Genomic DNA, 12,308 nt, shown 5'->3' on the forward strand with positions numbered 1-12,308 from the left:
AGTTCCACCAAATAGAAATATTGGCCGGTAGGGGTAGATCTACTAGAGTGGAACTAAAAATTTTGAGGGTATGTTGTGTCTTACGTAAAGCGGGTCCGATACTTCCCCTCTAGGAAGAGTTACAAAAATGTCTTAAAAGGGGTCTCTATTGTTGAACTTAAATCATAAGGTATTTAAGTGCAATAATACTTTTAAGACAGGGGTTCAAACTCAATCTTTTGAAGGGTCAGGTTTTTGTTTAAGAAAATAGTCTATGTGTATGATGTATGCTTTTAATAGAAGAGCTATTTAGTTACGATTAATGTGTGAACCAAATCTAGAAGAAATTATGATATATTAAGTTAGTTTTATGTTTCGGCTATTTTATTGATGTTTGACATCTAAGCGGGGTTGTATGGTTTTTGGTAATAGGACGGAGGCGCTTTTTCGACTCCAGAGAAGTAACTTGCAAAATAAACATTCAAATTATTAGCTTAGAATCTGATAGAATTAGAAGGTCGGCTAAAAAAAAAATTCCCATGTTTATTTATTGAATACATAGCGATGAGAGATAAATTTTTGAGAGAAAACAACACTCACATCACCTTTCAACAACCATTAATAAAACCCGCTGGGTTGTACATGACGTTTGTTTCCGTCCTCATAACCTACTACAATGTATATTCATACCTTACTTAGAAAAAAATTACAAAATTGTAAAACAAATAAAAAGATAAATAATTTTTTTTTTAATCTAAATCACTAACAACTTCTTAGAAGGTAGCGTTTCAGTCTGCTCTTGAACTGTCTAAAAATATCTGCTAACCTTATACCCATGGCCGTATTCAGGAGAGGGGGAGGGTTATTGGGTTTGAAGCCTTCTTCACCCCCCCCCCCCCAAAAAAAAGGTCCGACTCATAAAAATGTTACAAAATGCATATAAACAAATTTTTCATGCGCTTTTTAATGTTTTTTTTTTGTACTTAACATATCTAAAATAAATATCTAAACTTAAATTTTTAACATTAAAAACTTGATTTTTTAATACGCCATTCAGTCAAATTTTATTTCCTTAAACTTAAGATGTACCAACTGTTCTAAAAGTCATAAAATTTGTCTTCGAAACTTAATAGATCGATAGATAGATAGCTAAAGCTCGTAAAACTTACCAATTCGTCTAGGGCTTGATTAGTTTTTTGAATCACAATTTTAACAAGACGCTGTTTACTTTAAACAGGGGCGGATCCCTGGGGGGACCCTGCCCCACTGATTTTTTCTGAATCCCTTATTCCGTTTTTTATATACTTTTTTTTTATATAAACTTGTCAGTTTGGTTAGTTGTTGGTGCCATTTTCACATTGTGCCCCCCCCCCCCCCTTCCAAGATTTTGTTCTAGATCCGCCTTAGACTGTAAACACAGTGTCTTCGGCAAAGTACGTAATTAATGCACGGGGGATAGAAAAACGCTTGGCTTTACTTGTGTTATTAGTGTATAATCCATCAAACTATTCCGCTGCATTAGTTTTCCATATTAAAAAAAAAATAAATAAATAAACGCATCCGTGACAATCCTTCTGGTAAAAAATACAAAGTCTACATTACTGTAGATAATACCTTGAAACCACTACAGCCTGGTTATATGATATACTGAATCTGGTGGTGTGATTTTCATCAAGATTGCTTAATTTTTTGGTTTTGTTTCCCTCACTTTCCCGAAAATCAGGCAACTTTTCTGAGGCGTAATATTACACGTAATTATTAGGCGTAATATTACGCGTTTCTGAGGCGTAACTTTTGTAATATTAAACTTTATGAATTAATAGATTTGGAATCAGCATAAAAAGCAAATTCCTTTGATCTATCAATTGTTATCAAAATTCTGTTTTTTGGAGTTTCGGTTACTATTGGGCCGAGTTGCTTTTTTCTTATAGTTCATTAACACAAACTGTTTGATTAATCTGATTTTCATATTTTTTACAGTCAGTTTGATCTTGAAATATATGATATTAAAATTCTATAATATACACTTTATATTTTTTAACATCAAAGTACTTGACTTTGTTGGAATTAGCATATTGAAAACGTGTATTCTTTTGGTATTTAACCACAAAAATATTGTCACCAGTACGCATATGCAATACGAATTTGGTGAATCTTATAGAAATGCCAAAGTTTAAAACTTTTCACTGTTTTTTTTTTTTTTTTTTAAATTCAAAATCTCTATTAAGATTATAGCTACCAGAAAGCAAGCATTTGCATTAGAAGATTTTTTTGAAAAAAAAATTGCCATATCTATCTGTTAATTAATTAAATGTGTCATATTTAATTTATTATATTTTATTAATTTATAGATTTGAACTTAATAATTGTCGCATATTGAGGTGAACTTCACATTTAGAACAGCGCACTGATGTTTTTCGATTAGTTGGAACATACTTGTAATTTCTGGTCTTTTTTTGGTTTTATTTCTTTATTCAGAATAATATCTGTTCATAATGTTTACATGCAGTGCTTGCTTTCCATGCAAGCTTTGGAATGTTCCGACTTCGGAACTTCGGAATGTTCCGACTGTTCTAACTTCGGAATGTTCCGAAGTTAACTTAACTTTGTTTTCCCAATTTAATTTTTGCTTGCTTATTTTTAATTATGTTTAATTATTCAAATATTTTTAAATATTTTTTTTTTATATATTTTAAATTTTTTTTTTATAATATTTTTAAATATTAAATTATTTTTAAATATTTTTAATTATCTCACTTTTTGATATACAAAACTTTTCTTTCTTCCTTTCTTTAATGCTGTCGAGTAGATGGCGTTCTTGTGTTACCTTACACCATCTTTCCGATTTCACGGTTATAGGCTTATCCTCCATCTACACTCCGTCTTCACTTCAGAACAGAACTGTTTAAATTATGGCCTTGTTATCCATTTTTTAAGTTTTGTGTTTTATTATGTTTTATTTTTTATGTTTTTTTATCATAAAGAGACCCCTTTTCGTTTACATGGTTCGTTTGGGATTCAATCTCTCGTTTTTTTCAGGGAGGAAAAGGATGGCAAGTCCGAAATCAGGTCTCTTGAACTCGTGCGAACGATAGTCAGGGACCCGGAAAATTCAGGAGGCCAATGGACCCTGAACAGCATTCAATGGAGCCCACATGCATCAACTGGTTGGATAGTGTGCACTAATAGGGGTCATGTAAAAGTGATTTCCTAGAAAAATTTGTTTAGATTTTTTTCTTTTTTACATCTTCAAGAGTGTTTTCTAAGCTAGAGCTATCTAACAATCAAATTCATTGTAGGCAATGCCCTTGGATCAGCAGCAAAGCTTAGGTTTAGTATTTTCTAGCAATATTTATTTCATTTCCTTTTAACCTTAGTTTATTTTCGTTTTAATCTTTTCATTTAGTGATATTTTTGCAGTTTTTGTGTTTGTCACCCCTTAAGCCTTAGGGAGATGGTTTTGAAATTTCAGCCCCCTATCGCCCCACATCCATCTCATTTATTACAAATAGTTTGGCTCATAAGTGGATCTACACTGAAACATAATATTATTTAATAAGGTCCTAATATAAGGTACTAAAAGAAACTGAATATAATAAACCTCCCGTGCTCCCTAGTGATAATTTTTCTTACACTTATGCCCCCCCCCCCCCTCCCTTCCGTTTTGAGAACCTAAAAAAACTAATTTTATAATGTATAAATATTGTTTTATAGTCTGCTTTCTTAGCAAATTTGTAAGCTCTACTTGCGCTTTGAGCTATTTTGCTCTAAGTACCGACTCCTGGTTATCAAAATGTATTATTTATATATTACTAATCTTGGGTAATGCACATAAAATACCATATTTTTTTTATTCAAAAAGTTCGTAAATAGCGATCCCAAAATAACTAGCTACAAGCGAAAAAACTGCCTTATTTTTTAAAATACTTTCCAGCGCTAGGCTTATTATGACTGCTCGGTGTGCCGCTATTCGCTTTTTACCCTTTTTGATCACTAGATTTCAGATTTGATCACTTATGGCTTTCCTCCATTTTAGGAGCCTAAGAGAATTAACTTATAACCTAAATATTGTTTTCCAGTCGGCTTTCCGAGCAAATTTTTAAGCTCCGCTTGTGCGACGAGCTATTTTGCTCGAAATAATCTCCTGATTATCAAAATGTATTATGTATATTTTACGAATTTTGGATATAGCACATAAAATACCACATTTATAAATTCAAAAACTTCGTAAATATTGAGACAAAAATAACTAATTACAACTAGTTACAACTAGTTTCGGGTGGTGTTTCACCCAAGAATTTTTTCGGGGGTGGAGGGGGGGGGGTACACAAAAAACTAAAAAAAAACGCTTAAAAAACTTGTTTATATCCAGTTCTGTAACGTTTTTACGATTCCGACAAACATTTTAGGAGGGGGGGGGGTCAAATAAGAAACTTCCTGCAATAAAAAAATTCTTTCAGTAACTCCTCACGGAATATTTCCTGTGGAATATCAGAGCAAATTCAAAATTGACACAAAATTAGTTTATATCCATTTTTGTTAAATATACCTAGTTATATACCTAGTTACAAAAATATACCTAGTTACAAAAATAACTAGTTACAACTAAAAATGACTATTTTTCAAATAATACACTTTGCAGCGCCAGGGGTGTTATGAGCGGCCAGTATGCCGGTATTCACTTTTTACCCTTTTTCATTCCCTATATGCATATGTTGAGCCTTTGCTTAAAACATTTCACCGATGGCTTTGATATTATAACGTCCTCATTAAGCTGATTCCAGATAGATCTTCAGCACCTAACTGGGCTGCTTTTCATGTACTCTTGCCTAGGCATTTCCTCCGTTATGTCATACAGATTGGTCTCGTATTTTGGCTTTTTGTTTTTTCTCTCAGAGAAAAACTTGAGTTTCCTCTCATATCAGTTTCCTATGCTCGTTGGCGGTCATTTCGCGAGATAAAAAATTGGAAAAATATGACTTGCAATAGCTGAAAAATAGGGACCTGCCACGTGCTGATAAGAAATGATTTAAAACTAAAACAAAAATTGATCAACTGAGAAAACCACTAACCAAGGGCAATTAAATCCGAAGCGTATTGGTCGTATTGGCTTTGGTAGACACTTTTACCAAAGCGACGGCATCGATGGGTAGACGAAATTAGTGTCGAGAAATGAAAGAATTCCAGGTTTGCTCAAAGCTCGATCTGGGACCTAAGTAGGGGAGGTGCCTTAGGGCTGCACAACTCGTGACGAGGCTTCTCTGTATCATTTTGTCGATTCAGTTTGTCGATTCTTTTTCTTTCAAAGGCCTTAGCTCTGAGCAGTGGTCCCAAAAGTCGTTAGTCGAAATATGTGATATTCATTGCTCGGCGAAATTTTCATCAAGTCAATGTTGAAAGCATTTCAAAGGAATCCTACAGTCAGGGAGAGGCATAAGGGAGGGAGCTTAGGGGTCCTCAACCTGTAAAAAACGTGTATCTCGAAGTGGCCTGTCAGGACTCCTCTTGAGGAGTCCTGACATGCATGTTTTTCGAGTCTCTTTCGTTTAATAGCCTCAGCTCCGAGCAGAGGTTCTACATGTCATTAGTCAAAATATGTGATATTCCTTACGTACTTGGCGAATTTTTCATCAAGCGAATATCGAAAGCATTGTATTTACAAAAGTATTTTCTAGAAGTAAAAGAAATCGTAACATGTTTATCGATCCTCTTTTTTTCGAAATCCTCAACTCCGGGTAAAGGTTCCAGTTGCTGTTAGTTGAAAATCGAAATACCTTTTTTTTTTCAATTTATTGGCAAAAATTAGATACTCTATGTTCTTGTTTAATAAGATACAAGCCGTGCCAGAAAAGAAATAAAATAGTGTTTAAAACTTTGCCTATATTAACTGCATCCTTAATTCATGAGAGTTGAAAAAATCTCTGGGTGTAAATACGAAACCCAGGGTATTATTTTGAATTGTGTTTTAACCTAGGTAAACAAGCAAAAAAGGTTAAAACATATAGAATTCGGAACTGTGGGAGGGAAGATACTCATTGATATCCACTAGATGATATACCCTCTGAAGTGAAGCTGTTCATCAAGTTTTGTCCTTAATTTTTTTTTTTTTTTTTTTTACCATCTGTTAGATCAATTTTGAAATTATTTTGAGGGTATTGTTGATTCTATTTCTGTTGTATGAGTATTGCTTCTACTATTTTCTATTATATTATTTATATTTTGATCACTATATTACATTGCAATGCAATCCGACCTTCCAAAATCAAAACATCTCGTATAAAAACGAGTTTATAATTAAAGGTAAAATATAGTATTCGCCCCATCGTACCAATTGATTATGTCTACAGAACCCCTATATATCTCCTTTTGTATTTATTTCTGTTTAAAATTCAGTGTTTGTTATTAGTTGCAATTCAGTGTTGATAGTATGCAACCTTGGAAATTTAAACTGTAGAACACATGTTCAAATATGTGTTTCGAAGCATGTGTTTTGCAGGGAATTTGATTTTGTGCGACAGAATGCCACAAGTATCAGCCTCGTGACCGGCCTCGTTTTTCGAAAACTTTTTCCGGCCGGCCTCGAAAAAATCAGCCTCGTTTTTCGAAAAGTCAAAAAACCAATTTTTTTGTCGTTCGTCTGGAAAGGATAAATATTTTTGTAAACACTTGGTTTTTAAAATATTGGATGAGGCAGAATCAGATTTCTCTCCCTTACTTCCTTTTGGGAGCAATCTCGATGCAAATTTCATTTCAATTTCAAGATATTAAAATCAAGGATGCGGCCTTGATCTTATTTCATTGTAAAACTATTTAGGCTTTTTTGTTTCATTCATAATGCGGTATATCTTTTTAATATTCTTGCAGGAATAACTATGAAATGATGCTTTTGATATTGGAATTATGTCTCTTTGCATCTTAAATGGCTGAAAAAACCTATCTTGTATAAATAGTTGATCTTTAATTAGAGTTGAAAAAGTTGCCCTACAATTTTCAGTTTGTCACACTCGGCTTAAGTTTAGGTAACATCACCCCTGTGAACCCACAATCACATAAAACTATCTTTAATTTGTTAAATATATTAATAATCACTCAAAACAATTTTTTGTTTTGCTAATATTTCTCTATCTCTCAAAATTTTAGGCTGAAATTGCTATTAACTTTCGTAATATGTATACAATTTAAAGTTCAAGAATACCATCCTTTTCTGGGAAACATTCTAGAAGGAATACAAGTTAATGATATATAAATCTGATTGGAAATTTTATTTTCGCTAAAAAGTCATTCAACATAATATAAATACCCAATAAACCCAATACCCGTATATACCCAATATAAATTAACTCATTACTCTTCATTGTTTTCATCATCTGCGCTTAAGCACTGATATGACTTTAAATATAAACTTTATAAATATAAATTTATATATTTTAATATATAAATTTATAAATTCTGTCAATATAAATATATACATTTTTTGAGGGCCAAATTGCGGAGCTAAAAAACTCAAATTATTATTTGAACCCAGGGTAGAAGAAATATAAAGTTAAATTGGTGAGAAAAGAAATTAGTATAAAACCTAAAAACTTCAGTGATCATACATAGAAAGGGTTTAAATACAATAAAATGGAAATATAATACAATGACAAAAGCTTTAGTAAGACAGCGCAAAAATATTCACTAACAAAAGCCTAAAAATGTTTTGACTTCATAGCTAAAAGCCTTTTTCCACAGAAAAAAGGGAAAAACTAGATTAATAAGCTAAAACATTCAAGAAAATAACATATAGACACTGATTATTGATCACAGATTTCTTACTTCAATATTTTTTCAAACCTCAAAAGCTATCCGATTGGATGATTATGGCTTCCTAAAGGTTGTCAATATCCAGTGAAATTGAGCAGACAGAGCGTAATACAATCCAATCCAAGCGCGGGCGGAGCGTTGTCCAATCCATGACATTGCGACGGCGGTCTAGTTTTGTTTGATAGCCAGTGTAATTCAGGAAAACGTCGGCCCATGTATTTTGCTAGGAGTGAAATATCTGGTGAAACCGATAGATAATCTGTCAACCTATAGATAATCAGATAATCTATGGTATGGAGATAAAAAAAAAGCCACAAAAGAAAAAGGAAAAAAAAAACTTAGGTTGACAAACTATATCTGCTGTTTTGAAAAAGTTCTGAAACAACCCCGATTTGATAAAAATCCTATCCATTGAAACTGGGGTTTAATAAAGTATCGCGTTGGGCGGATCAGAGTTACAATAAAGAGGCTAGTTACATAAAACAAATTTAACAATTCAGTAGAAAAATGGAAATTGAATTCCAAGTTTTCAACTCTAAATAGCGATCAGTTCACCACTACCACTACAGGTTGTTATTTGATGATTTAATGCTTCTGAGATTATTGTCAAAAAACTGTTTGCTAAGATTTTATCAAAGGAGGGATAACAGGTCAATAGACATGCAATTACCCTTTTATCCTCCTGATCTACATTCTCCTTCAGATTTTCCCTTTCAGAACAGCTTAGTAAACTGGTTTTTGGCAACTACCTCAGAAATGTGAAAGTGTTAGATGTAACCGTTAAGTCCGACAATGATGAGCTGTTTGTACAAGTAGATTTTATAATAAATGTATGGAAAATAATTCTGATATCAAAAGTTGAAATGCTGTTAGTGTAATTCTTTTAATGTTGATTTGATTGTACAGATCCTAAGCTAACTTAATTTTATTTCTGGCTAATACTTGCTCGTAAAGTTGATCAAAAGTGATTAAGGGTAATTAAGGAAAATTTGTGGAACTTAAAACACCTCGGACAGTGGTGATAAAATCTTATTCTTTGAAATTGATCACGTGTACCCATATATATTTTCATAAAACGTGAAAAAAAATCGCGAATTCAATTTTAGATGAAAAACACTTCTATATGCAGTAATGCAGTTTTTTGGTAGTAACGAGTGCCAAATAAAAAAAAGATACACGTGTGAAAAAATCGGCAAAAAATAAGCTAGAAGCATATAGCCCCAAACAGCTAAAAAGATGCGATTTTTCTCTGAATGTATAGTTGTCTGTGGCGATCAGCAGATTGTCAATGTTTGTAAGCGTTGTCAAATTAAACTGTTTTTTTTTATTGTTTGTTTAGTCGCTTCAACTTGGCAACACTGACAAAAATGTGATACTCCCCTAACCTCATAATTTTGAAGCAACAAAAGGAAATATTGCAGTTTTCAGGTAGAAATGGACCTAAAACTGGTTCAGCGACAAAATACCGTTATTTTAATGTCCTTAGTACTTTAAGAACCTTTTGATTGGTCGACTGATAACCATGATCTAATTCCCCTTCTAATTTGTTTGCCAAGGTCTATGATGATAATAATTTGTATTGCACCTTTTGTTTGGGAGTGTTGATTAATTAATTTAGGCATTAGAACCCATCACGTCATTAGAAGTTTCGATTTCTTAAGTTGGTGTAAATGTAGTGTCAGTTAGATATTTAGATTGTTAGGTTGTTAGCATAGTTTATGATTGTTAGGTGCAAATGCGGCTTAAGGGATAATATTGAAATAGTGAAATTGTATGTAGTTGATAAATAAAATTGTTATGAATAGTTGTCTAATTGTTTAACCTGCTTAGAATTGGAATGGAGCAGTGTTTGTTCTCTTTTATTCTCAAAGTTTTTCATTTTAATTTTGCATTGAAGCCATTAACAAAACACAATATCTTTGTTGAGTGCAGTTGTGAATGACAGGATAATGTTGAAATACTAAAATTGTAATTCTTTTATAAAAAAAAAAAATTGTTAGGAAGAGTTAGCCATTTTTTTAACTTACCAAAAATCTGAATGAAGCTGTTTTCTTTACTTATGTACCGAATTTTTTATTTTTAGGGACACTTTTTTTCTTGTGAGCTTTTTCTTTAAACAAGGCCATTTCTTTAAAATTCACTCGCCAGTGAGCCTGTGGGAGGATAAACATAAAATAGTATTGTCAACTATTTTGTAAGGACAAAAAAAGTCATTTTGCTCCCTCCCCAAGTATAAAATTCTTAGTCCCCCCCCCCCCGCATAACCTTTTCGGGAAAGTCAAAACTGGAACCCTCAGCCGTGAGAGAATTAGGATAAGTTCAGTGGCTTCATCTCCCTAAAATCAGGGAGGTAAGGTTCAATATTTTTTATTTAAATCTAAGGGTGGGGGAGGGGCAGGAAGCTACAAGTAAGAAAGATGTTTCAATAAGAATACCAAAAAGGGTATTTTTTTAAATCTCGGGAGGCTTTGCACATCTAGCTCCCAGGGGCAATGACTATCCTGGGGAGCAAGAAACAATTAAAATAATATATTAAAAACGAAAAATAAGACGTATCCCCAGTTCAAATCTCTGTAAAAACAAAGTTCCTGGTAGTAATTGCCCTCCTTCCCCTCCACCTATGAAAAATGTATAGGGAGGCCATTTTCTGCGTTTTTTTTTCAATTTTATCAACGAAAAAGCCAAAAAGGGCATTTTTCAATGAAAAATACGAAAATACCAAAGAAAGATATATTTCAAAATCAAGGGTGTAAAGCCCCCCCCCAATTGACGCTACTAGATAGACTCATAAAAATATAAAATTCGTCAACTTCTGATTAAACCTAGCTATATTCAATCTCCATTATGAGCTACCGAAGCGTGCCCTCGTGAACAAACAACAAAGAGAAAAAATTACATGCCATTGAGTGTTGGCAACATACTGGCGCTTCAAGTTAGTTTTGTTTATCTTCAGAGACCCTTCAGCCACCCTCTTGTATAAAAACCCGCGATAGTTTCCAGGTGGCGATTGATTTGGAGTTATCGACTTCACCAGTTATGTGAAGTAAGACATTGAAGCTTTTATCCCAACGCAGTACATAAAATAAAGTAACGAATAAACCAGGTTTCAGGTCAGTGGGATTTACAAGTATATTATATTGCAAATATCTTGTTTACAAAGCATCAGAGAATCCTTAGCACGAAAAAAAATATCTTGAATGTTTTGCTTGCATAAACAAGAATATAAAACAAATTTTTTTTTATATTAAACACATCGCGGACTTTGAAAAAAATTGCGAACATATAAAGTAGATAAAATTAAGCTTATGAGTAGAAGGGAAACTGCGAAAAAGTAAAAAATTGCCAAATAATATATCGAGCTGCTCTTGAGTTAAAATCAACAGCGTGACAATAGTCAGGATTGATTATTTCGGCTACAGATCTTTCATTAAACTCTGTGATATGACAACCTTGTATCGTGTTTTCTGTAACCTTGGCAAAAATGGGGTTTTGAGATAATATCCTCGATAATTGATATCTATTTATATTGTGTACTATTGTTATGTCGTCCCCATCTCTACTCGTGATTAAAATAATTGATCTTGGTGTAAAAAGTAAATACTAGGAAATGCCCGCTACCAGGGTCGTTATCCCGCTTAATCCCCCCCCCCCCTGAAATATTTCTATCCTGAATATTTGCAGGATAGGAGATAGGCCTATCCTGCAAAGACGATTACAAATGTTGAGCCTAAAGCTCAAATGATTAGATTGGCTGGCTGGATGCTATCCACTGGTACTATTCCACTGCCACTGTGTCTAGTGGCAGTAAGAAGAGGAGCAAATAAACAGATAAAGCAGGGGAATAGTAAAGGCTTTGAAATTAGTGCCTTTATAAGTTATGATCACGTATAGAGGATGTATTGAAAGCTGCTTTACTTGTAACCGGTCGTAAAAATGTAGGCAAGAAAGCATATTTATGACTAGAGAAATTCCACAGAAGGTAAGCCTTTTCTTCATTTTTTTGGTAGATCTCCCGACCACCCTGAGCAAAAATCCTTGATATGACCCAGACATTCACCAAGAAAGTTACAACGGGGTCTGCAGATATGATTTCAAAAGTTGAGCCTAAATCTCAGGCAATTTGAATGGTTGGCTGAACAACATCTCTGGCAAGTCATTGGGCAGAAATATCGAGACGAATTCTCTTCGACCTGTTGATAAGGGCTGAAAATTTCCACCGGCTATAGTCATCAATTCTTTATATTGTCACAATGTATTATTGTAATATTTTTTTTTATCAGATTTTATAATTAGTAACCCAAAAGTCGCGTGAGATGCTTCTTTTTGATAAAAAGAATGCTGTGTAGAATTTTTTAAAGTTGATTTTCTATCTAATTTGCATTTAAAATTTATAAATTCTTGCAAAAAAAAAAAAAAAAAAAAAAAAAAAAATTGTGCTTTACCTTAGACAGAAGATTTAAAAAAAAAAATATAGTTTTTCCGATATTGCTCTCGACAAACGAGGCTTTGACTGTTATTTTTCCTCT

General features: G+C 33.2%; 1 protein-coding gene across 1 annotated transcript in view; it reads left to right on the forward strand.

Moving 5' to 3' along the window:
* Nucleotides 1–4,265, forward strand: part of LOC148948955 (uncharacterized) — a 76,276-nt gene extending 72,011 nt beyond the window's left edge. The window contains exon 15 of the mRNA XM_089095068.1: nt 3,019–4,265. Within this exon, the coding sequence (XP_088951194.1) occupies nt 3,019–3,193 (175 nt within the window). The 3' untranslated portion in view covers nt 3,194–4,265. The remainder of the gene's footprint in view (nt 1–3,018) is intronic.
* Nucleotides 4,266–12,308: the final 8,043 nt, after the last annotated feature.

This window comes from Artemia sp. Qi Xiang Cuo, chromosome 9 (genome assembly GCF_049724085.1).
Source record: "Artemia sp. Qi Xiang Cuo chromosome 9, ASM4972408v1, whole genome shotgun sequence".
NCBI classification, from domain to species: domain Eukaryota; kingdom Metazoa; phylum Arthropoda; class Branchiopoda; order Anostraca; family Artemiidae; genus Artemia; species Artemia sp. Qi Xiang Cuo.